A 27,620-nucleotide genomic window follows, 5' to 3' on the forward strand; every position below is an offset into this window, starting at 1 on the left:
AAGCACAAGAGGAAATATTATCCTCTTTTGTTATTTTATTACTGTTATTTTATTTTGTAGTTAACTCCATATATTATATAAAACATAACAGGAAAAATCAACAAATGTATAAAATAAATTGAGGTGTCTGGATGGAAAAAAACACAAGACCTTTGCCTTCGTGTCTACAGATCTCTTGATATGTTGGTCTCGCACTAGAGATATCAAATAAAGATATCTAGCTTGAAACAAAAGTTGATATGCTGCAAGGTTAAGCCATAGTTTGATGATGGGCCATGATAGACTTTCTAAATCTTATCCTTAAATATTGGCTATAACAAATGCTGATATAACAAAGTGCAAGCTTTTATCATAAGATGGCAAGAGGGAAGCGTCAATGAATGAATGCAACTTACCTCCAAGTCCTCTGAAAGGAGGTGAAAAAATAAATACTGTGTTTTACCAGTGTTCCCCCAAAGCATTACTCTAAGCATGCAGGAGGATGCTATGAGCAGCTACAATAGTAAGACCCAATCCAGAGGTAGGTTCAAGGCCAAGAGTAGAGGAGTGGTTGAAGAAATCCTCCTGGGGCCAGTACCATTTCATAGAATGCCCATGTGTGCCGGGGAATGAGTCTATGGCCCATTTTTTCTGATTCAAAAGGACATTCCCAATTTCAACCTTGCTGAAAAAGAGGCATTTTTGCACCTGCTATTAAGGACAGCTAGGATACAGGATAAGGCTGGCATAAAATTATTTAGCAAGCACATGCTAGCTATTACAGTTTGAAATCTACAAAACTGTAAAATCAAAGGAATAAGAAGTTGAAGATGGAGCTGCTGTTCCTCAAGAGTGGGAACAATCTTACAAAAAGAGGGATTAGGCACTCGCTTAACTCTATATGGAGAACATCCTTCTCAGGCTAGATGGAAGATGAGGAAGAGCATTACTAAAGGCTAACCAGGCCATTTAGAGACCAAAAGGGGAGAAAACAAGGCATTTAGGACAAAATCTAGTAGAAGAAATTCCTCTGGGTCTAACTAGGTAAGTGAATCTAAGGCAACTGCACCAAAGATATGCTACCCAATATGCCAGCATGAAGCTGGTGACAAAATATCTCAAGACATTTTAAACCCAGAAAAATGTATGAGAAATATGGTAACGAAGCAAATTAAAACCAAACCTCCAAGGGTAAAATCTCCTCAGATTTGAAATCCAAGATACTCACTTTTCATTAATTCTGTGCATCATTAGAAAAAATAAAAAGTAACAAATGTAAAGATTTGTTTTATTTCTACTGGGGTAAGGAGGAGGATAAATAAAACTGTTTTCCAATTTGCTCTCCACTGTATACACACATACCCACAGGCATACATACACATACACACACTAAAAATACCCCAACAAAAAACAAAACAAAAAAACCAAGAATCAAAACCCAAAACACCCTCAAACTGCACCAACACTTCGTATTTTGACCAAAAGAATAGATCCTGGGAGGAAGTGCAAAATGCAAAATCAAATGATCGAAAAATGCTGAACAAACAGCATTATTAATATACAAAATATTTATATTACTGAACTAGTAACAGCTGATGTTCTCCGTGTCTGTAAAACTTTGGAACCACATAGCTGATTTGTTAAATCTAGTCCATGCCAGCTTCCAAAAACCAGAAAAAACTTTAGTTAGCTTCATTCTTTGAGGCCTCATCAAAATTTTCTACGAGATCTGAAAAAAAAAAGTAAATAAGTTAAAGATACAAAAAAAGACAAAGAGGTAAATGCAATTCCTAACTTCTAGCCTAACAAAAACAAAATTGTTGCTACTAGAATTAGCCTGAAAACATATAAGAGGCAGAAATGAATTGGTGGCATTTCACTAATAATGCTTCATTTATCTGCTTAAAACAGAAACCCTAAGGAAATGTTAGTCTTCTTTTGCCTATGCAAACTACTAAGGTGACTAGCATTTTCATATGTCAATCATAATTCCTACAGAAATGTAACAATAACTATGCAAATTTATAATCACAATGATTCCAATTTAATAAAGGCAGATACCAATTTAATAAATGCAGCAGAGCTTTGTGTGACAATTTCTAAGTTCTGAACGGGAGGGCTTTTATCCTGTTTCATTAGATTGTATGCACATCGTTGTGAATCCATTTAAATTCAAAAGCTCACCATTAACAAAAAACTGAAAAATGATCATACAATGAATTAAATGAGATAAACAGGCTGCTAAAAATCTTAAAACTAAAGAAATGTCACCTACCTGGAACATCATCATCCTCCTCATCAATGTCTTCTGGTTTTGGTGTTTTGCTATCCAACACTACAAAAAGTTTATTTTAAAATCAGCCATTGAGAACAAAGACCTTTACCAAACACTTGTAATGTTTTTCCTTTTTTCCTGTCTACATAGTTCTAGAAACAAATCTTACATAGTTGTTCAGAAAAAGCTAAATATTGCCTAATCTAAATGCCATATTTTTTTACTTGATACTAAAATAAATAAAAGTTTAACTTCATTAGCTATATACTAAATACGGTTGGCAATTTCAATGGGTAGTGAAGGTAAAACTTACATGCAAAGTGGAATAATTTAGGTGAGTTTAAATAAAGACATTATAGTTAATTAATTCTCCAAATTCCATATTCTCCAAATAAAAAATCAACATTCAAGATTTTTTCCATCTCTTTTGGTGTAAAACTATCTAGCTTTGTAGTATTAGCACTGAACTAATAGGCTCTGATTTTTTAGGGATGACAAGACACATTTGAAATCAGAACTATCCTGGACACTCAGAACTTATGGTTGCTGCATCTATAGAACAATCAACGATATTAAATGAAAATACAGTTCTGTGATAACACTGTCTTCTTGTTGTCATTAGTCAGAAGTGAATACCAAATCAACTGTTTATAAAATGTGGCCTGCAGATCCTGGCACTTTCCTTTTAGGTAATTACCTCCCAACACTCTATATTACTACCAAAATGTATCTGAATATTCTACATGCTACACTGCATAATTATTAAAGGAACAAACTCAAAAATTTATGAAGCATACAAGTAATATTATAAAAAGCAAAAGTTATGTACAGGCAAATCCTTCTAGCATAAAATGGACACACCTTTTAAATCATTAGGTTAAGTAAGGTGAGGAGGGAAAGAGGTACTAAATTGAAATACCTACCTTGCCGAGGGAACTGTTCAGCTAACTTCCTAAGACTTGTTAAGCTGTCAGCACCAAGCTGACTTAATATTCCAGGAAGCATTTCTGTGATTGGTTTGGCTTCTGCATGGCCAGTAATCGCAAAGGTGTTAGCAGAAAGGGAAGCTTGGACTTTGGGATTGTTGAAATGAATAACTGTCCCATCATCTTTAATCATGTTCACCTGTGTGATCACAGAAAAAAATGTATTTCACATATTTGGTACAACTTTAAAAATGTTTTAAAAAACATTTTATCCAATTACTGTTTTTTACTTGGTAGTTATGCAATCCCAATGTAGTAATTATGTAAGCCGTGGATTTGGATGGAAAAAGACCCTAGTGACAAAGTAAAATAATGTACATGACATAAATTACTAGGATGGTCAAGAAATAGTCATTTTATTATAGAATCTAAATTTATTATTATTCTTACTGGCCACGCCACACGGCTTGTGGGATCTTAGGTCCCCGACCAGGGATCAAACCTAGGCACATGGCAGTGAAAGTGCTGAGTCCTAACCACTGGACCAGGGAATTCCCTAGAATCTAGATTTTAAATTCAAAGATTTCTACTGCGAGGAAGAAGTTCATGCCCACATTTTTAAAAAATGGAGTTATCAGCCAAGAATTGGCTTCATAATGAAACTACCCATTATCTTACTCAATTTATACTAGCAAACTAAATCAATAGATACTATTGTATCTGTACAATAGTCAGCATCTTACTTATGGGACAGGTTGTAAGGGGGTAATAGTGTATGGTAAAAATAACCACTGAAAACCCATAAAGAACACTCAGAAATTTAATCAATCAGGTGTTTCACTCCTTTGACTACTTAGTAAATTTACAAAAGTTTCAACTTGTTCTCTTCATGTCTTTCTTTGTAGAGGATTTTGTCAGTTTCTCTGATTTTTTAAGTGTAGCTTCTCAACAACCTTCAAACACCCTTGTAAATGATAAGGAAGTTCTCCCACCCAGTTGCCTGGCCATCTGAACATTTATCAATAACTAGGAGACCTTTAAAACCATCCTCACATTCTCTCTATAGCTTTCACCAATATGAACTGTTTCAGATTTAATTTCATTCATTGCCTGGGACTCAATGAAAAGGAAGGCTGAATGTGCATGCACTATGTAAAATGTTATTTTTCTCTCTCACTCTTTCTGTGTTTTAGTAGAGTTGTATTTGCATATAAGTTAAATGTGTAAATAATGTGATTCCACTATGTAGTAGATTTCACTGGGTAAGTTACCTTGGTGGTAACATGCTTATTATATAAAAAGGTTACGAAAGTTAACTCTTGGCTACTTTAGAAGCATTTCATGATCCATCCAAAAACTGCCCTTGTCACAATCAAGCAGAGATGCTGAGTGTTCTCCATGGTCAGTGCAAGTGGGCTTTTCTTCCTCAGAGGTGATCACCACCACTGATAGACAGCACCAGAAAGGAAGGGGAAGAAAGGGGCTTCTAAATTTCAGGCAAGACCTGGAACACAGAGAAAATAAAGGCAAATCCCCTAGAAAATTGTAACTAAACCCCACAAATATTACACAGAGTAAGCATTCAATCTAGCTGTCCTGAACAAAAATCATCACGAGATAAAAATAATTTATATTAACTTTAGAAAAAGATAAACTATGTACTTCTGAAGATAATTACTGTTTAAGTAGAAAAGTTAAATGGAAAAATGGCTGAAAATATAGGAGAGGAATGGCTTGAGAAGGCAGTGGCATAGTAGATATGAAATGGGATGCTGCTCTGGATCTATCCTAGAATCACATAATTTTAGTATGGGAAAAGAATAAAGATATGGTAGGACTATATTTTCCAAATCAAGACCAAATCACTTAATTTAATAAAGGATTTCTACAATACTTCCAGGTGTGAAGAGCCTCAAACACTGTAATATGAGATATTTTTTATTTACAAAAATTGAAGTCACAAGAGATTTGAAATCAATATTGTTCCAAAAAAGTCAGGCCATATATTCTAGTTCAAATCTCTTGTTAAAGAAATAAATACTAAAGACAAGAGCTCTTGGTTAAGCAACATACCCAAGGACAAATAGCTTATTATGTGCAAACCCAGAACTCGAACCTGGATTTCCCAACTTTGTTTAGTTTCCTTCCTATGTCATTCTCATTCTTAAAACACTTATTTGTCTATAAAAATTCAATTCTGTGGCACCATAAAAGCTTGTCAGAGAAATATTTATCTCAGAATGTAAGCTAAATAACAGCTGATATATGGATAATATACATCTTACTGGCAGCAAAATAAGAGGCTAACATGGGGCAAAAGACAATAAATAAATTCATGAATTTTCCTTCTGTTCAACCTTCTTTTCCAAAGGCTAAATGTTAAGTCATATTTTACAGCCTGATGTAGGTCTTTGTAGTTTAAAATATGTTGTTTGAGTTTAGTGTGAAAAGCAATATGAATGCCATCCCAGACTGTGAAATACAAATAAATTTATTAATGGTTGTTTTAAATGGGGTGGTAGGAAAGATGTAGCTTCATGAACAGAAAGGTCCAGAAACAGGTGGAGAGTTTAATTTTAGAATAGAGAGAATGAAATACTAGAAGTTAAAAAGGCCAGAATATTTTATTTCTATCTAACATTCCTTCCCCTCTACTGAGCAAATGACATGGTTATATAAGGCTCCTAGATACAGGCTATTAGAACTATCAAAGGATTAACTGTTGGGCTGAGCAAGATCAGTTAGACACTTCCCAACTCTTTTAGAGGCAAAAGGAGGGATAAGGAATTTGTTAAATTCACAAAGCAAATTGTATGCATTTCATATGAAGACTTCACTTCCCCCAGTGATTTTACTGCTGTTTGGTCTACGTAAATCATACAATCTATATACAGTATAATAACGAGGAGCAGACAAATAAAGACTATTAAACTTGCTACTACAACAGCACTCAGGTCCCTTTTTCAATCGATCAAGCATCCCATTTATGTCAGTGTTTTTTCCACTTAACAGGTAGCTGAGGTAAAGAATGCTACTTGAGTTATGGAGAAAGAGGCATTTAAAAATTTTAAAAAAAAATTTTTTATTTTTGGCTGCGTTGGGTCTTCATTGCCACGTGAGCTTTCTCTAGTTGCAGCGAGCGGGGGCTACTCTTCATTGCAGAGCAGGGCTCTAGGCACCTGGGCTTCAGTAGTTGTGGCTCAAAGGCTCTAGACTCAGGCTCAGTAGTTGTGGCGCATGGGCTTAGTTGCTCCGCGGCATGTGGGATCTTCCTGGCCCAGGGCTCGAACCCGTATCCCCTGCATTGGCAGTCAGATACTTAACCACTGCGCCACCAGGGAAGTCCTGAAGAGGCATTTTTTTGACCCCAGTCCAAAACTCCAGATGCCCTTGCTCTTATTTTTTGCTCTAATTAATACTGACATGTCTTGTAGTTACCAGAAAATACTTTGTCCTCTCATGCATAGTGCATTTACATATGCTGTTTTCACTGTTTAGAAGAACCCTTTCCTGCTTCTCCACAGTGTAAGTTCCCATTTATCCAAGACTGGGGTCAGATGCTTCTTTCTCTGTGAAAACTTAAGGTGGTTTATTCACCTTCTGCACTTCATGGAAACTGATATTATATAGAATTATCTTGTAGTATAATTGTGTTTGTAATCTTTGACCTTACTAGAAGGTGAACTCCTTGAGATCAGAGACCATTGCCTTATGAGATACAGTATCCCCCCAATCGTCAGCACCTAATAGTCACTCAAATTTGCTGAATGGACACCTCCTATAAAACTTATTCTAAAATCATGGATGCTGTCAGATCTCACTTCCCCAAACGCTAGATGAGGGATATTAAGGTTTAGAAATAGCACCAGTAGTGCCCCCAATGAAGACACCCAGAACCTCCTGGGCTGTATTTTTGGCCTGACTTTTCCTATTGTTCTGCCCTTTCTGAATCAGTCCTTTCTGAATCAGCCCAACTGCTCTACAGAATTGAGGGCTAATTTAAGTCATTCTGGGCAACTGCTGGGTGGCCCAATTATGCTACTATCAAAACCTTAACAACTCCTGCCCTTGCTGGCCTTTGAGTAGGGCACATATATTAACTATAGCAGCCTTCTAGCTGGTAAATCTGAAGCTCGCTTTATTCCTACACAGCAATAAGTTTTCATGGCTATAAGCAGGCTTACAAAGTTATGATTGACTCCACAGCTCTTGCCGGTAACTAACTGCCCTCTCAGTTCAGAGAGGGTGTTTAAATTCTTATGCTATGTAATTTTTGTTTGTTTGTTTGTTTCCAAGTCCCCACTAGGCCAGTTAGCTGTAGTTCATAATTGACAGTTGTCTTAAAATCCAGTTTTATTGCTACTCCTTCCTGTATGTAGTGGCACTTAAATGTTTATTAGGAAATTAATCTTTTATTGCCTTCCTGCTATATTTTAATGGGGTGAAATAACAGACATTTTAAGAATAAGACACGTAAGTGTCTGGATTGTGTAAGGCTAAGGGATGTCAGATTTTGAGGATTATGGCCTTTGCACACACTCCCATAAGTCAGTATCTTTCACATTCAGTCCTTTTAAGCTTAGCACCTGCTTATATCTAAAGGCTAGTATGAAGCATAACCTATTATTACTGATATGAGTGAAAGCTAACAGACATCATTAGACTACATGATATGCTGGGATCATTTTCTCTTATGCTCTGGTGGCAAGAGTCTGATGAGATGGATTCTCTGTAGCTATGCTGTAGATAGCATAAAATGGCATATCCTAGGGCTTCCCTGGTGGCGCATTGGTTGAGAGTCTGCCTGCCGATGCAGGAGACACAGGTTCGTGCCCCGGTCCGGGAAGATCCCACATGCTGCGGAGCGGCTGGGCCTGTGAGCCATGGCCGCTGAGCCTGCGCGTCTGAAGCCTGTGCTCCGCAACGGGAGAGGCCACAACAGTGAGAGGCCCACGTACCAGGAAAAAAAAAGAAAAAAAAAAAAAAGGCATATCCTTTCTGAAAATCAATTTGGCAATATGGATGAAGAGTTCTAAAAATGTTCATGATCTTTCAGTCAGCAACTGTATTTCCAAGAATCTGTCTTAAGGAACTCGGAGATGAAGATAAATATGTATATAAAAGTCTAACATGTGAGTCTTTACTATCAAAGCATTATAATGCATAATAAATAAAGAAATGTTAAATTATGGTATGTTCATATATTGATTGGAATACATGTAGACATTTAGACTGACAATTAAGAAGAGTTTTTTAATGACATGAAACAATTTTTATAATATAATACTATTTGGAAAAGGAAGGATTCCAAATTGTACATCTAACTATAGTCTCAGATATATTAAATATATATGCATATAAAGACAGGAAAGAAATATAAGACTAATAGTAGTTATTTCTGGGTAGTGGAGTTATGACTGAATGCTAATATCTTTTTCATATTTTGTGCATACCCTTAACTTTCTATGATGACAATGTATTTTTATAGTGGGGAGGTGGAAGCTATTTTAAAAACAAAAGATGTTTGTTCATCAATAAACAAATGGATAAAATCTGGTATTACCCATAGAATGGAATATTAGTCAGCTATAAAAGGAGTGAAGTTCTGATACATGCTAAACATGGATGAACCTTGAAAACATGCTAAGTGAAGTAAGCCACACATTAAAGGACAACTACTACATGATTCCACTTACATGAAATATCTACAACAGGCAAATCCACAGAGACAGAAAGTAGGTTAGAGATTATCAGAGGCTGGGGGAAAGGGGAATGGGGAGTTATTGCTTAATGGGTACAGAGTTTCTATTTGGGATGATGAAAAATTTGGAAATAGATAATGGTCGTGGTTGCATAACATTTGAGTGTAATTAAGGCCACTGAATTGTACACTTAAAATTGGTTAAAATGGGAATCTAATTCTGGAGCTCTCTGGTGGATCAATGAGTCTGAACTTTTAAAAGCAACCTATATGGTTCTGAAAAAAAGTGGTCCCAAGACCAATTTTGAGAACTATTAATGTAGCAAATAAAGAATGCTAGTGACAAAATTTTGAGGAAATAATAGTTTTAGTGGGATGGAAAACAAAAGGAGACAGCAAAGGAAATAAGGATACAATGAAGTAGGAGAAAGGACAAGAAGCAAAGCACAGAATTTTAAGGAAAGTCTTGGCAAATGCTGCAGAGTATCAGTGAAATGATGACGGAGAGGAAGCAGAATAACAGGTGAAATCATCTCTAGAAGAAAGAAGGGGAGGGACTTCCCTGGTGGTCCAGTGGTAAAGAATCTGCCTTCCAACGCAGGGGACATGGGTTCGATCCCTGGTTGGGGAACTAAGATTCCACATGCCGCGGGCAACTAAGCCCGCATGCCACAAGTACGGAGCCTGTGTGCCACAAACTACAGATCCCACGTGCTCTGGAGCCCATGCGCCACAACTATAGAGTCCACACACCACAACTAGAAAGAGAAAACCCACACACTACAACTAGAGAGAAGCCCGTGAGCCACAATGAAGAGTCCACGTGCCACAACGAAAGATCCCACGTGCCGCAATGAAGATCCCACATGCCGCAACAAAGACCCAATGCAGCCAAAAATAAAAGACAAATAAATAAATATTAAAAAAAAGAGAATTCTCTAGGGAAAAAAAAAAAGAAAGCAGGGGAAATCGAGAACTGAGAGAGGCTAAGATGGCGGAGTAGAAAGACCCCTAAGCTCATCTCCTCTCACAAGCAACATCACAACTAACTACAGAACAACCATTGATAAAAAAGACTGGAACCCACCAGAAAAGATCTTCTGTAACTAAAGACATAAAGAAGGAACCACAGCAAGATATGTAGGAGGGGCACACTTGAGATATAATCAAATCCCATACCCCCTCACCCTGGGGACACAGACACTGGTAGTGGGCATATCAGGGAGCATTCGTCTGCATGAGCTCTCCTGGAGGCTGACATCTTGGCACCAAGACCTGGCCCCACCCAAAAGCCTGTAGGCTCCAGGGCTGGGAGGCCTCAGGCCAAACAACTAACTAGGCATGAACACAGCCCCATCCACCAGCAGACACATTGCCTAAAGACTTCCTAAGCCCACAGCCACCTCTAGACATGTCCCTGCCCACCAGAGGGCCAAGACCCCACTCCACACACAAGTGGGCAGGCACTGGCGCCTCCCACCAGGAAGCCTGCATAAGTCTCTAGACCAGCCTCGCCCACCTGGGGCAGACACCAGAAGCAAGAACACTACAATTCTGCAGCCTGCAGACCAAGTCTGCAAACACAGGCCAGATACTACCCTGGGACTAGCTGGCCTCTGGCCCTTGGGTGATGAGAGCAGAGTACACTGCTGGGACACACATGATGTCTCCTAGAGAGGGCCACTTCTCCAAGGTCGAGAAACATAATTAACCTACTACATACATAAAAACACAAATAGTAATTTAGATAAAATGAGACATCAGAGGAATATGTTTCAGACAATGAAGAACTGATGTAAAATTCCAGAAGAACTAAGCAATGTAAAATCCCAGAAGAACTAAGTGACATGGAGATAAGCAATCTACCCAAAAAAAGAGTTCAGAGTAATGGTTGTAAAAATGATCAAAGAACTCAGGAGGAGAAGGGATGCACAGAGTGAGAAATGAGAAGTTTTTAATAAAGAATTAGAAAATATAAAGAACCACCAAACAGAATTGAAGAATACAATAACTGAAATGAAAAATACACTGGAAGAAATCAATAGCAGACTAAATGAGGCAGAAGAATGGATCAGTGAGTTGGAAGACAGACTAGTGGAAATCACTGCCATTGAACAGAAAAAAGAATGAGAAGAAATGAAGACAGTTTAAGAGATCTCTGGGACAACATCAAGTACACTAATAAGATTATAGGGGTCCCAGAAGGAGAAGAGAGAAAGAAAGGTCCTGACAAAATATGTAAAGAGATAATAGCTGAAAACTTCCCTAACCTGGGAAAGGAAAGTCACCCGAGTCCAGGAAGTGCAGACAGTCCCATACAGGATTAATCAGAGAGGAACAGACTAAGACGTACGGTAATCAAAATGACAAAAATTAAAGATGAAGAGAGAGTATTAAAAGCAACGAGAGGGAACTTCCCTGGTGGCGCAGTGGTTAAGAATCCGCCCGCCAATGCAGGGGACACGGGTTCGAGCCCTGTTCTGGGAAGATCCTACATGCCACAGAGCAACTAAGCTCATGTGCCACAACTACTGAGGCTGCACTCTAGAGCCCATGAGCCACAACTACTGAAGCCTGTGCGCCTAGAGCCTGTGCTCCACAACAAGAGAAGCCACCACACTGAGAAGCCCACACCACAACGAAGAGTAGCCCCTGCTCACTGTGACTAGAGAAAGCCTGCAGGCAGCAACAAAGACCCAACACAGCCAAAATAAATAAATAAATAAATATATATAGATACATATAAAAGCAACAAGAGAATAGCATCAAATAACATACGAGGGAACTCCCATAAGGCTAGCAGCTGAATTTTCGGGAGAAACTCTGCATGCCAGAAGGAAGAGATGATATACTCAAAACGATGAAAGAGAAAAACCTACAACCAAGAATACTGTACTCAGCAAGGCTCTTGAGGTTCAGATGTGATGGAGAAATCAAAAGCTTTACAGACAAACAAAAACTAAAAGAATTCAGCACCACCAAACCAGCTTTAAAACAAATGTTGAAGGAATTTCTCTAGGCAGAGAAGAAAAGGTCACAACTAGAAACAAGAAAATTACAAAATGGAAAAGCTTGCTGGTAAAGGCAAACATACAATAAAGCACGACATCATCCACACACAAAGCTAGTAGGGAGTTTAAAAGACAAAAGTAGTAAAATCATCTGTATATACAATAAGCAGTTAAGGGATACACAAAAAATTAGATATAAAATATAATACTAAAAACAGCAATCATGAGGGTAGGAGAATACAAATGCAGGGCATCTAAAATGCATTTGAAATTAAGAGATGAGCAACTTACAACAAGCATGCATACACAGACTGTTACACAAAAAGCTCATGGTAACCATAAAACAAAAATCTATAAAAGATATACACACAAAAATGAAAAAGGAATCCAAACATAACACTAAAGATAGCCATCAAATCACAAGAGAAGAGAACAAAAGAAGGGGAAGAAAAGACCTGCAAAAACAAATCCAAAACAATTAACAAAATGGCAATAGGAACATACATACTGATAATTACCTTAAATGTAAACGGACTGAATGCTCCAACCAAAAGACACAGACTGGCTGAATGAATACAAAAACAGGACCCATATATATGCTGCCTACAAGAAACTCCCTTCAGATCAAGAGACCCATACAGACTGAAAGTGAGGTACTCCACACCAATGAACATCAAAAGAAAGCTGAAGTAGCAATACTTATGTCAGACAAAATAGACTCTAAAATAAAGACTGTTACAAGAGACAAGAAGGACACTACATAACAATCAAGGATCAATCCAAGAAGATATAACAATTGTAAATATATACGTACCCAACATAAGAGCACCTCAATATACAAGGCAAATGTTAACAGACATAAAAGAGAAACCAACAGTAACACAGTAATAGTAGGGGACTTTAACACCCCACTTACATCAACGGACAGACCATCCAGACAGCAAGTCAATAAGGAAACACAGGCCTTAAGTGACACATTAGACCAGATGGACTTAATTGATACTTATAGAGCATTCCATGAAAGCAGCAGAATACACATTCTTTTCAAGTGTACATGGAACATTCTCCAGGACAGATCACATGCTGGGCTACAAAGCAAGCCTCGGTAAATTTAAGAAAACTGAAATCATATCAAGCATCTTTTCCAACCACAACAGTATGAGGTTAGAAATCAACTACAAGGAAAAAAACTGTAAAAAACACAAACACATGGCAGCTAAACAATATGCTACTAAACAATCAATGGATCCCTGAAGAAATCAAAGAGGAAATCAAAAAATACCTTGATACATGTGAAAATGAAAACATGACAATCCAAAATCTATGGGATGCAGCAAAAGCAGTTCTAAGAGGGAAGTTCATAGAGATACAAGCTTACCTCAGGAAACAAGAAAAATCTCAAATAAATGACCTAACATTACACCAAAAGCAACTAGAGAAAGAAGAACAAACAAAACCCAAAGGCAGCAGAAGGAAAGAAATCATCAAGATCTAAGCAGAAATAAATGAAATAAAGTCTAAGAAAACAATAAAAAAGATCAATAAAACTAAAAGCTGGTTCTTTGAAAAGGTAACCAAAATGGATAAACCTTTAGTCAGACTCAGCAAGAAAAAAAGGAAGAGGGCTCACATCCATAAAATCAGTAATGAAAAAGGAGAAGTTACAACCAATACCACAGAAATACAAAGGGCCATAAGAGGCAACAAGCAACTATATGCCAATAAAATGGACAACCTAGAAGAAATGGACAAATTCTTAGAAAGGTACAATCTCCCAAGACCGAACCAGGAAAATATAGACAATATGAAGAGACCAATTACCAGTACTGAAATTGAATCAGTAATTTAAAAACTCCCAGTAAACAGAAGTCCAGGACCAGATGGCTTCACAGGTGAATTCTATCAAACATTTAGAGAAGAGTTAAAACATATCCTTCTGAAACTATTCCAAAAAACTGCATAGGAAGGAAAACTTCTGAACTCATTCTATGAGGCCACCATCACCCTGATACCAAAACCAGACAAAGACACCACAAAAAAAGGAAATTACAGGCTAATATCACTATGATGAACCTAGATGCAAAAATCGTCAACAAAATACTAGCACCTGAATCCAACAATACATTAAAAGGATCATACACCATGATCAAGTAGGATTTATCCCAGGGATGAAAGGATTTTTCAGTATCCACAAATCAATCAGTGTGATACACCACATTAACAAATTGAAGAGTAAAAAGCATATGATCATCTCAATAGATGCCGAAAAAGCTTCTGATAAAATTCAACACCCATTTATGATGAAAACTCTCCAGAATGTGGGCATAGAGGGGATTTACCACAACATAATAAAGGCCACATACGACAAACCCACAGCTAACATCATACTCAATGGAGAAAAGCTGAAAGCATTTCCTCTAAGATCAGGAACAAGACAGGGATGCCCACTATCACCATTTTTATTCAGCATAGTTTTGGAAGTCCTAGCCACAGCAATCAGAGAAGAAAAAGAAATAAAAAGAATCCAAATTGGAAAAGAAGTAGTAAAACTGTCACTGTTTTCAGATGACATGATACTATACATAGAAAATCCTAAACATGCCACCAAAAAATTACTAGAGCTCATCAATGAATTTGGTAAAGTTGCAGAATACAAAATTAATGCACAGAAATCTACTGCATTTTTATACACTAACAACAAAATAGCAGAAAGAGAAATTAAGGAAACAATCCCACTCACCTTTGTATCAAAAAGAATAAAATACCTAGGAATAGAGACCTCCCTAGGGAGGCAAAAGACCTGTACTCCGAAAATTATTAAGACGCTGATGAAAGGAATTGAAGACAACAAAAAACAGATAGAAAGACATACCATGTTCTTGGATTGGAAGAATCATAATTGTTAAAATGACCATACCACCCAAGGCAATCTACAGATTCAATGTAATCTCTATCAAATTATCAATAGCATTTTTCATGGAACTGGAACAAAAAATTTTTAAATTTGTATGGAAACACAAAAGATCCTGAAAAGCCAAAACAATCTTGAGAAAGAAGAATGGAGCTGGAGGAATCATGCTCCTTGATTTCAAACTATATTACAAAGCTAGAGCAATAAAACAGTATGATACTGGCATGAAAACAGACACATAGATCAATGGAACAGAACAGAAAGCCCAGAAATAAAGACACGCATTTATGGTCAATTAATCTATGACAAAGGAGGCAAGATACAACGGAGAAAAGACAGTCTCTTCAATAACTGGTGCATGGAAAACCGGACAGCTACATGTAAAAGAATGAAATAAAAACATTCTCTAACACCATATATAAAAATAAACTCAAAATGGATTAAAGACCTAAACATAAGACCAAATACTATAAAACTCTTAGAGGAAAACATAGGCAGAACTCTCCTTGTATTTTTTTTTTTTTGGCCATGGCACGCGGCTTGCAGGATCTTAGTTCCCTGACCAGGGACTGAAACTGTGCCCCTGCAGTGGAAGCACAGAGTCCTAACCACTGGACCACCAGGGAAGTCCCATATATACTTTAATTTTAAAAAATCGTTAAAAAAAAAAAAAGATCTGGGACTTCCCTGGTGGTGCAGTGTTTAAGAATCCGCCTGCCAATGCAGGGGACATGGGTCCGATTCCTGGTCTGGGAAGATCCCACAAGCTGCAGAGCAACAAAGCCAGTGTGCCACAACTACTAAGCCTGTGCTCTAGATCCTGTGAGCCATAACTACTGAAGCCCATGTGCCTGGAGCCCACGCTGTGCAACAAGAGAAGCCACCGTAATGAGAAGCCCGTGCACCGCAATGAAGAAGAGCCCCTGCTCGCTGCAACTAGAGGAAGCCCACGTGCAGCAACGAAGACCCAACGCAGCCAAAAATTTTAAAAAAGCTCTGCACATAGGGGAAAAAAAAGGCATATTTTATGTTTATTTTACCACACACACAAAAAACAGGAAAAAAAAACCCAAAAAAACAAAAAAGCAGGATATTTAAAGAATGTAAGACTGCTGTGTAATAATAAGTTGAATGGTACACAGTGTTTCTCTTTTACTCTTCTGTACTCAGAGCTGTACACCCATTGACACCTGAGGCTCTAGCTGGAGGAAGAAGGAACTGCGGTAAGGGTCAACAAATAACTTTAGGTTCTCCTTCTGTATAAGTGGTTCAAGAAAAATAAGAGCCAAGAAGAGGAAAATATAAACAGTTAAAACTTATGTGTACAATTACAAAATTTAAATTCCCAGCCCTAAGCCTTCTCCTGAGCGCCAGCTCTCTATGGCTAACTTCTTGTGAAACAATTCCACCTAGAATAATCAGTATCGCCTAAACTTAACAGGCCCCAAACAAACTCATCACGGGAGTCAGCATGCTATAGACTATAAATGATGAATAAACACAGTTCCTACTATCAAGACTCTTATAATTTACTGCAAACAGACTACTTGGTTAATAAGTAATCATAACCTACAATATGAGGCGGTAATAATAAACACGTTATAGCAGAGCAATTTAAGCTAAGGGCAGTGAAAGTACAGATAAAGTGTTGATGAATTATGCCTGGAAAGATAGGGAAGGTTTCATGGAGACAGAATCATACCTTAGTTAAGAGAGAAGCTGTCCTCTGAATATAATAGTAAAACTCTGTGAAACAACTAGACCATCTGAACCAGAGAAGCAGATTTTTGGTGACATTTCTTACTAAATACATCTGATGAAATCAATTATCTCTGGGAAATGAAACAGATCCTACTCTTAATAGATGCATGTTATCATCAGGAGAAGAAACGTGACAACACGGTCACTATAGTCAACTAGATTACCAAGTAAGAAGCACAACCAAATATCTTCAAATGTCATAGAACATAAAACATTTTCAGAAATTTAGTTCTGGATTATACTCTCAGAGTTCACATAGGAATTTCTTCCTAAAACCTGGTATTTACTTGGCTTTTTTGTATGAAACAGTCTCTGACACTCCCCTGCCCCTTTCTGACAGCTTTGGATTTCTCTCTTTGGTAACAGGTAAAATAAATCTACATATGATTGAATTTATTACCCCAAATTAACAAACGAGGGAATACATAAAAGACCAGAGAAGCCTCTCTTAATTCAAACAGTCCTTTAGTTTTTAAGTATTTGAAGAGGACATAAATTAAGCTTTAGGAGGGGAAAAAAATTACTGATACTGACAGCCTAGAAAGTAAGATTAAAATTTTACTTGGCAAAAGTGCATTCAATAAGTTTTTGAAACCCAACTCTGATCTCTCTGTTCCAACCCACCAAACCAAGTACTTTCTATTGGTTTGATGTTTTGAAGGTCAAAGTACAGAAAACATAGTAATATTATTTTTGCTTTACAACAATGGTAATGGTATCTTCTCTTTTCAAATGTTTTTATCTGCTTTCCTTAAACTGCCAAAACCCAAAAATACAGTATCTTCCAGAGTTCAGCACTCTGAAAAAAGCTGAAAACATCCCAAGTTAAAAATAACGAAATTGTAAAATAATTGTTTCTTCTATTCTAAGACATATATATTTTTTCTTATCTTTATGTTTCTGAAAACTGCACACGTTTTCATGTATACATTTAATGTAGTAGTTTCTTTTTTCCTCCAAGAAGCCGTTTTTAAACCAAGCGTGTGTCATAATTTTCTTAAAAAAAAAAAAATGAAAAAAATTCTGCTTTAATTATAGTAACACAAAACATAATGTTTGAGGCAAGCCAGATTATACAGTACACTAGATATGCCTAAACAAAATTATTTTAGATCTGCAAAGTGTTATATAAAGTACAAATATCTTGGTTCTCAAAAAATCAATTTTAGAAAGAGGGAAAGGAAGAAAGCAAACCTTCCCATTTTAGTTTCAAACATTCAGAATGTTACAGCTGTTACCTTACAGTGTTAATTTTCTTTATGCATATTTTCTCTGTACAACTAGTCTGTGAGGGTTGGAAGACATCACACACACACACGGGGGTGGGAGTGCAACAAGAGCATGTACATGCCTATTATGAACCATTAATTTTCTGTGTGACGTTTTGGAGATATGTGTCCCCAAACAGAACTGCATTGGCAATACCAACAAAAAAGAATTAATAATATAGTTTAATACATGCTATAATAAAATTAAATACAGGGCATTATGGAGGCACATAGGAAAGGCGTCTAACCCTTCTTGGCATAAATGTGTATGTGTGCTACCAGGAAGGCTTCTGGGAGGAAATAACACCTACACTAATATCTGAAAAAGGAGAAAAAGCAATGTCCTTGGAAATACTGATGGGGATTTCTTTTATCTATAATGTTAAGTAATGAATTGTACATGGAAGGTGCTCAATAATACAGGATATAAGGCAGGTACTGTCCCTTTCTTTGGGGGGAGTTTGGAAGAATAGAGAGGAAGGAGGGGCAGGAGGAGAGGAAAAGGCCAATAGTGGGTATAAGAAAGTATAACTAAAAAGACCAAAGCAGGATAAATCAATGAATAAAATGAACTCTGGTTTTGACATACTTAGTTCAAATCTGGAATTCAGCACTTACTAGCTATGTGATCTTGGGCAGATACCTGACTCTCTAAGTCTCAGCTTTCTTATCTGTAAACAGTAACAACCAACCATGAGACACTGTGAAGCTGAAATGGAAAATACATATTTGTTTATCTGTCTAGTTCTCTAATTAGTTTCCGTACTAGATTTTAAGCTCTAAATGACCGAGACTATAAATAATATCTTATGAATCACTGCCTAGCAAAATGCTTGGCATACGGCAGATGTTCACTACCATTAAAAACTTATTATTCGACTACAAATAAACCATGACCTCAGCACACCATTATAACTAGTTTGATTATATTCTGAAGAGATCAAAGACTGATAACCTACTGGCTTTTTATTTCACTATAAAACACTAAAAGTTTTATTAATTATAAGAACCATAAAGTCTTCCAAATTTGAACAAAACCAAACATTTAGACAAGCATGTCCCTGGAAATATTATGCAGTTAAAATCTATACTTCAAGGTGTAAATTTTTTTTTTAATCAAGCTGTGATTTTTTTTTAAACATCTTTATTGGAGTATAATTGCTTTACAACGTTGTGTTAGTTTCTGCTGTATAACAAAGTGAATCAGCTATACTATACATATATCCCCATATCCCCTCCCTCTTGCGTCTCCCTCCCTCCCACCCTCCCTATCCCACCCCTCTAGGTGGTCACAAAGCACCGAGCTGATCTCCCTGTGCTATGCAGCTGTCAAGCTGTGATTTTTAAAGAGAGGCTTAGATTTGCTTTTTCTCAAATATACCCCAGATAGAGAATGATCTCTCTGAAAATTATTTTAGGTCAATGAAAATATATAAAAGCTTTCAATAGCTCAGAAAAAAAAAGCATTTTAAATGCTTAATTTCAAGACTTGCAAATGAAGTTCTAATATTTATCAGTGTAAGAATGCACAGCCACATCAAGCTGAATGGAAAAAAGATACATGTGGCTTACATTTCCTACTATTTTATCAGTATATTGACTTTGAAAGTACAAAGCAGATTTAAACAATGTGTTCATTCATTCATATATGCATGGTTGAAGGAATATGTAGCACTTTGCCATTTCACTGCCTTTTTTTTGGTACTCTGCTATTTCTTTAATAGTAATCCCCATCACCACATTGTTTCTGATCTATGTTTCACAGCACATGTCCGTTAATAATCTACTAAAAATTGTGAGGTGGTGCCACACAAAGTAATGACATAATGAAATCTAACTGATGGCAGTGAAAATTTTAACATTGGTTACTATCAGAAATGGAATCATTATGTAGAAGTAAGTCTAGATGGTAACAAATCACAAACAGTTGATGTTATTATAATTTTTCTTGAGTATCTTTTGAAATAACATCAATCTTTGGCTTCAGATTTGAGAAAAATAGTATTATCAAAATATAATAAAATAATTTAAAATTTTAATGAATAATTTTTGAAAGAGGTCTAGTAAGAAATCCAATTCATGTAAAGTTATTGCTAGAGCTTGGCTGAGGTAATGCTTTGAGAGACTGTGTATGGGAAAAAAGTCCACCCTACTGGAAGAAATCTTTGGGTTTCTTTATTTCTGTATCATTAGAAAAAAATCTTATTTTACATTAAAATTCAAGAGCGGTTCCATAATTTTGACATATATGCAAATACTTTGAGTCTGAAAAGTATAATGAATCCCTTAACTGTCTACTAAAATCATTTTTGTTGACAATCATCCAATTTATACAATAAGTAAATTCAATAGCTATAGTCCTTCAAAAAGACAATACCAGATTCATCTAAGCTGATATTTTACATTTGAAAGTGTGGATAATTATTTGTGAATGTGCTACTTGTCCATGTAACAATTTACAAAGTGATCATACCTCTTCAATACCAGCTATATTATTCACAGCCAGTTTTTTTAGAGAACTCTGAAGTTTTTTGTCATCAGCTGTAGCTGTTCTATGTACCACCTTCTTCTTTCTGCGAGCTGTACCCTGAAAGATAACCAAACAGAAGTGTTAGCATGCCATGCATTTGACAACTGCAATTACTTGTCTTCCTCTACATAATATTCTAACATAATATTCATAATATTCACTCAAGAAACTGCCAACTTAGACTTAATAGTGAAGTGGTGCCACACACAGTAATGACATAATGAAATCTAATGAATGATTAGATGATTAATAAAACTGCTCAGAGTTGTGACTGTCAGCCTAACCCAGATTTTTGAAGGTCAGTTTCTAGCCAATTTTTCTTACTCTTTCCAATATCCAGACTTTATCATTTTAACAATGTGTTTCAAGAAAATATGTTTCTAATAAAAAAATTGTTTCTAATAAAAAATAATTTATAATTTCAAGATAATTTAGTGTGCTTTATATCAACTTTCAAACATTATAAGGAATGCTTTTTTTTTTAACAGTGCCTACCACCCCCTGACAATAAAGTCTAAAGATATTCTGAAACTTTGGAGATTATGACATAATTAAGAGTCAAATGCCTATTATGTGAGTGTTCTAGAGTCCTAAAACCCAGGAATGAAAAAGATCAAGTTCTTACTTCAAGGAGCACACATTACAGTGTGAAGGAAAAGTCAATAAATATATGAACAAATTAGATCATTTCAAGCAGGACAAGGGTATTAAGAAAAAAAATAACATAATGACAAGAATATCAGATGGGGGTAAAGCACTACTTTATTACAATGTTCAGGGAAGGCCCCTCTGAAGAGGTGACATATGAGCTGAGACCCATGGGAAGATCTAGGGGAAGAGTGATCCAAGCAGAATGAAACAAGAGTGAACCTTTTATTTCTAGAGAAAGCAGGCCAGTATGGCTAGAGCAGAGTAAACAATGGGAAAGGAGGAGGAAAATGAAATCAGAAAGATCGGTAAGGGCCAGATCATGTGGCCTAGAATCCCATGGGCAGGAGCTGGACTTTATTCCAATTGCAATAGGAAGCCACTGGAAGGTTTTAAGCATGAAAATGACTAGATTTGATTTATGATTTTAAAAGATGACTGAGGTTGCTGTGGAAAATGAACCATAATGAGATCAATCAGGAAGCTACTGTAGCAGTCCTGATGAGAAATGAGGGTTGTGGCAGTCGAGATGGTGAGAGCTCAGACTGTCAGAAGAATCAACAGGACTTGCTGATGGACTGGATATGGGATTTGAGGGAAAAAAGGAATCTAGAATGATGTTTAGAATTTTGACCTGAGCAAATAGGTTGAAAATTATACTATTTATTGAGATAGGAGAAGTTCATTTCTAAATGGATACTTTGAAACTCTAAATACATTTTTTCCATTGAAAAACTATTTCAAACAATGAATTAAATTCCTGAGCCCATTTTAAAAAATGTAACCTAAAGCAGGGCTGAAACACTGCCAAGAGCAGTCTATATCTTGAGGGCTAAATCTTTCTGAGACCTGGCAGGAGTAAAGAAAAAGGAAAGGAGGTTTCAATCTCTGGGTAGCTCCTGCAGTATTACTCAGGCAATCAGGCTTATAGACGGTAGGCCGGAGCCTCAGTCTCAGAAACTCTGGTGGGAGTAGAAGAGAGTCCTGTGGGTAGCAGCAGGGGTTGTAATGAAATCCAGTTAAAGGATGAACTAAGAGTGACTCTTTACATAGATGGCCATTTATTTATGATGTGTTCCTGACTCAGGAATAGCTCAATTGCTTGCTGGATACAACTCAAATGATCCTCACACACCTCAAAGTCAACATGCCTAAAAGCTTATCAGTCCACCAAACTACTCTCCTTATATTTCCTAAGTTTTGTAGCTCTAAAACCAGAAATTTGGAGGTCATCCCAGAATCCTCTCACCCCTTCATCCCCCATATTCTATTGGTCATTAAACTGTGTCATATCCAGTCCCTGAATTTGTGTCCCACATACTACAGCAGTAGCTTCTCGATTGTTCTCCTCTATGCCACACTTGTTTTATTTCATTTTCCACAATGCTGGCAGCTACCTTTTAAAATGACTGTTATTTCCTTCTTAAAATTCTACAGTAGTTTACTGTTGCTCTTGCCTATAGGATAAAATCCGAATCTCCGTAGTATGGCATACAAAACTATGATCTAACCCTAAATTACCTGGTTGTTTCATTTGCTACCATTCTTTATCCATTATTTACTCTAAACTCTAGCTATAACAAACTAAAGCAAGCCGTTCCATTAAGCACCATGCTATCTCAGCATCCTATGGGCCTTTGCATGTGTGAGAATGACAATCCCCCCCACTTCACCCTACCCACTTATCCTTGAACCTGTTCTTGTTTATTCTTCAAATCTCAGCTCAGTGATGATGTCCTTATCTCTTCTAGGCAGGAGCACCTTGTACTTCATTTTAACATTTACTATTCTGTAGTGGAATTATGAGTATGTCTCTCTTCCAAGCTGAACTGTGTCAAGAGCAGGAAACCTTGACTTATTTATGTACTGTGTGCTTGGCCCATAGTACATTCTCAATAAACCAGCTGAATGAATGTGTCAACTATCTGGTTTAAAATATATAATAGTGATGTGCTGCATCAAGCTCTTACAGGTATATTCTATGGTTCTTGAATATTCCTAGTTTTTTCACTGGTGCATTACATTACACTTGCTGCTACAATGTGACTAGTACTTTGGTTATAGAAATGTGTTAATATGACTCCAGAGTCATATAACTGTATCACTATGAAAGAAGGAGAAAGTACTAGTTGTTTCTCCCCTTCCCCCTCTCCTGTCCCCATCCCCAGAAACTGTGGTTATCATCAAAGTAAATGACACAGTGGGGCTGCTACACAGTGTCCTACCTACCCCCTCCCTAGGTCTGAGGTAAATACTATTCATGCTTTTCCTTTTACAAAGATTGTATTGGGCAGAGATAAAGGTAGAATATGCTACTTGACCCAGAGGCTGGAGCTAAAGGGAAACAAAGATTTTCAGTGTTCAGAACTAGATCTTCCTTAGGCTTCAAAGTACATGGAAAAATAATGCTTATGTTCATATTCACCAACATAGACAAACAGGTAGGAATTTGGGAGGAAAACCTAGCAATGAACAAATGTACCATCAACTTGAGCATCTCCCATTGTAAACCTAACTGAAGCAGTAGGGGCATCCACTCAAGATAACCTTAATATCTGGGATGCCCTGAGGGTGAGTCTAACATAACAGCTGTCATTTATTAAGTGTTTAGTCTGCGCCAGACACCGTTTTAGGTGTTTTAGAAATATTACTCTATCTTTAGAAGCATGTATATAGGATCACTTTTGTTTTGCAGATGCGAAAATGGAAGCTTAACAAGGTTGGTTAACTTGTTCATATCATATAACCACCAAATGTTAAGAAGACTCAAAGGTGGCTATTTCAATTGCACCATCAGAGAGAGAGATCTTCTAATTACCTATTTTAGATCTAGACAAATTATTTTCAAATTGGAATGTGGTTTAATCTTGATTGTTTAAAAGATTTTAGATTTTCAATGACCACAAATCCAAAATAATGACACTATCTGGTAATAATACATTCTCCTATCAGTTTTTCTTATGCCACACTCACCTTGCCCCCTATCCGGACCTGAGCCTGAAGTTTGGCTAACTTTTCTTGATTCATGCTGTTGGTAAATCTAGGGGGGGAAAAATAAATTTGTTAAAGTCACTGTTTTATTTATGAAAACAAAATAACTGTTTATACAACAGTACCTTCTGGTTCACTGAACCTGTAATATGCATCACCACCACAATCATATGGTCTATATGCTTAAAAATATTAATAACTTGTTCTAGCTTCATAAGCCAGACAGTAAAAAATCCAAAATTAAATAATACCAAGAGGGAGCTGAATTTACAAACAGAAAATAGAATGGGATTCAAAGTTACCTATTCGAAGATCCCTCCTTAAAAGCATGATTCAGTACTTTGGCATTCAATAAAAGCTAACCAATTATGAAATCTCTGCAAGCCAGTTTTTCCCCCAAAGATCTTTACAGCAGAGAGCTGTTACCAAATTAGCACAACCTTTAAGTAAACATTTTTCTCTCAAATCACATTTTGTATTTCTTTAAACCATAAATAAAAGACAAAAAAAAAAGAAAAAAGAGAAAAGAAAAGAAATCTGGACAAAGAAAAAAATACAACAATAGGCTGTGTAGCTGTCAAGATGTGAGGTAGTCACGTCCTCTATTCAAGGTCAGGTGGTATGTTAATAACAGGAAAAGAGAACCAGATTTTCAGACATTCAATGCTTCTGCAGCACTTTCCACGGAGTTCATTCAATACCTTGCACTAATATAATATAGTATGTCATACTTGTCAAGATATTCTTGCATATAAGGTAAAATGCCTCCTTGCACAATTTGACAAAAAACTATCTCTGCTACACTGATGCTAAACTTTCTGGGGAGGAGGGGAAGAGGAGACTCTTAAAAATAAACTTTTAAAGGCTAATCTTGATTTTGAAAACTCTAAGACCATTATAAAGTCATGAATCCTACTCTGGTCAGTCCTTTCCTACTAAGGAAAAAAGTTCTTCAGTTTATAATGGGCCATAACATTCCACACTATGTAAACAAATAAAAGCCAATGTTAAAAGTCTTGTTTTACTTGTTCTTGGATCAACAGATCATTACTGAGATATGAGAGAGGGAATAAAGGATAAGCGTGCTGTCAAACCTTTTTGGCTGATTCTCTAAACTCTTTATAATCATCATTCAGATGAAAAAGCTACTGTTTTCTTCATTTCAGAGATGAAAGAAAATCAAAGATTATATAAGTACTAATCGTTCTGTACTCTGACACTGTACTTAGGCACTAACCTGTATATCTCTCTGCTTTAAGGCCAAAGTCCAGTTCCTAAATAACATTTAGAATTTATGATTTCTCAGTCTCTACTCAGTACTGTATCACAATGCTCAAGCAGCTAAAACACTCTTTCATAGGAGCGAGTGTGATTAGAGTACAAAATCAGGAGACTTAAGTGTGTGGCAATCTCAACTTTGCCATAGACTTAAATCTGCTGATGTAAATCCCAATCTCTACACTCAATATCTACAGAAAAGGACCAATATTCACTACTCTCAAAAGAATGTGGCCACGAAGGTGTAGTGAACTAACAAAGAGCCTAAGGAATTTTTTACAAAAAAAAGGGGATAAGTGAAAATATTAGAACCAGACACAGGGTAAACCTTTTGGAACTCTTCAGCATTTTGAAGTAACAAACCCCAAGAGAAGAGATGGAAGCCAAAACAGAGTCCTGACTTGTTTGAAACAAAGCAAGAACAAAATTAACTCTTTATATCAATGTGTAGACAAGAAAGAACAGAGTCCATTCCAGATAATCAGTATAACAGAAAACTTGTTCCCAAGGAGCATCTCAGAGAAAAAGCATTTTAGGGAGGTTGGAAGCTCAAGGTTGGCAGGGGAGGAAGAGTGGTCCTTTGTCTACTAGCAGGTTGGGGTGCATGGAATTCAAGTAGGAAATTAGATTAGACTCAGTCTATGAGAGAAGAGATTTCAAGCTCAGAATTTGGAATAGACCTCAAAGATCACCTGCTTTAACTCCCTATTCCTCAATCAACCTTCATTTTATTGTACCCATTATTTCTGTCTTGTACATGCGGCCATCTCAAATATTTGCAAGCTGCAGCAGGGCATAAATTAGAAATAAATAAGTTCACCTCTCTCCCAATTTAATAGATTTGGAAATGAGGGCCCAGAAGGGAGAAGTTACTTCCTAGGCCCAAAAGGAAGTAACTTCCTAAGGACATATGATTAGTGAGTTCTTCCTTGGGGATCCTAGGATCTTTTAGCCCTTTCCTCAAGGATTCAGGAAAAGATGCAAATAATGAGGTTATAATCAACATTTATTGAGTGCCTAAGTTCCAAGCATTATGGGAGGCACTTTCACATACACCATGTTCACAAAGAGGTAAAATAATTTCAATCTTTAATCCTGACTTTTTATTTTGTGGGTTACTCTATCTAGTAAGAGAGGCACAGGCTTTGGAATCAGAAGGATCAAGTTTCCACCACTTAGGGCTTCAGAACGGTATTTTACTTCTCTGAACTTCTATCCCTTCCGTATTAGAAAAAGTGTAACACCGCATACTTCACAGAGTTGTTTTAAGAGTTAAAGATTAAGGTATCAAGCACTGGGTATGGCTCACAGCAGATACTCAAAAACTGGTAACTACTGTTACCATTCCCTAAGGGGCAGATCTGGTAGAGTTAAAGAACGTGGGAACGGAAGTTGAAACCTCCATTCACGAGCTGTGTAACACTGCCCGTCGGTCAATCATCAACTTCCTGACAGCCTACTATGCATCGGGCAGTGCGATGGGGCTATAAAGATGGGCAAGGCAATGTCTCAGAGAGGGTGGCAGACTTTAAACAAACACTGCCATTACGAGGTGAAGAGCGCTGCAACGGAATTCGGTCTCCAGCGCTCGGGGGCGGTGGCTGCTAGCCTCAGTTTCCCTATCTGTCTAGTGGGAGGATCAAACGAGATGACAGCAGATAGGCTGTATAAAGCTCACAGCATTTTCGCTGTGAATAATGAAGAATAACAGGACAGAGGCGGGGGACCACCTGCCTCCTGGGACTGGATCTGGGCGGCAACAGCGCAGGCCCGCTCGCCCACAGAAAGCGGTGGTGCTGGGGACCTTCCCTCAGGTGCCGACCCCCAGCTGCGCCGCCTGTAACCGACAGGCCAAGCCAGCCGCCTCCGCCCCCACTCGGCGAGCCACAGCGGAAGTGGCAGCCCCAGCAGTTGGCGGGTGTCGGCAGAAAAGGGCGGGGGGAGACCGTGCGCAGCGGCCTAAGGCCGTGGAGTGGCGGGACCGCCGGGGGTCTCACCTGAAGCAAGGAGGGTCCTCCAACACCAGCACGCGGCAAGAGCAAGATGGCTACCTCAGTCGAGACAGAGAAAGACGAAGGCGGCCGCGGCGGCGGGAGTCGGTCCCACGTGACACATCCGGCCCCGCCTCTCTCTCACCAGAGCAACCTATCCCGGGAGCCCATATACGAACTACAAAGCCCAGGCTGCTCTGCGCCTCCCAATAGAAAAGCGGCAGGTGCAGGTGGCCGCGCTGCATCCTGGAGCTTGCAGTCTTACTGGTGTTCCATTGTGTCCGTGCCTGCAGTTTGTAGGGAGCCTAATAAAAGGGCTGTGTGTATTTTAGTTTGGGTGTCTACTTTTT

The 27,620-nt window shown here is 37.6% G+C and overlaps 1 protein-coding gene across 1 annotated transcript; it reads right to left on the reverse strand.

The window, feature by feature from the left end:
- Nucleotides 1-1,250: 1,250 nt before the first annotated feature.
- BTF3L4 (basic transcription factor 3 like 4) lies at nt 1,251-27,400 on the reverse strand. Its single transcript, XM_007129218.4, has 6 exons — nt 27,277-27,400; nt 23,984-24,050; nt 20,306-20,419; nt 3,178-3,379; nt 2,255-2,314; nt 1,251-1,708 (listed from the first exon to the last, which is right to left on the reverse strand). Exons 2-6 carry the CDS (start codon nt 24,035-24,037, stop codon nt 1,662-1,664), a joined length of 477 nt encoding a protein of 158 aa, XP_007129280.1. The 5' UTR covers nt 24,038-24,050; nt 27,277-27,400; the 3' UTR covers nt 1,251-1,661.
- Between the last annotated feature and the right edge of the window lie 220 nt (nt 27,401-27,620).

This window comes from Physeter macrocephalus, chromosome 4, assembly GCF_002837175.3.
Source record: "Physeter macrocephalus isolate SW-GA chromosome 4, ASM283717v5, whole genome shotgun sequence".
Classification (NCBI taxonomy): domain Eukaryota; kingdom Metazoa; phylum Chordata; class Mammalia; order Artiodactyla; family Physeteridae; genus Physeter; species Physeter macrocephalus.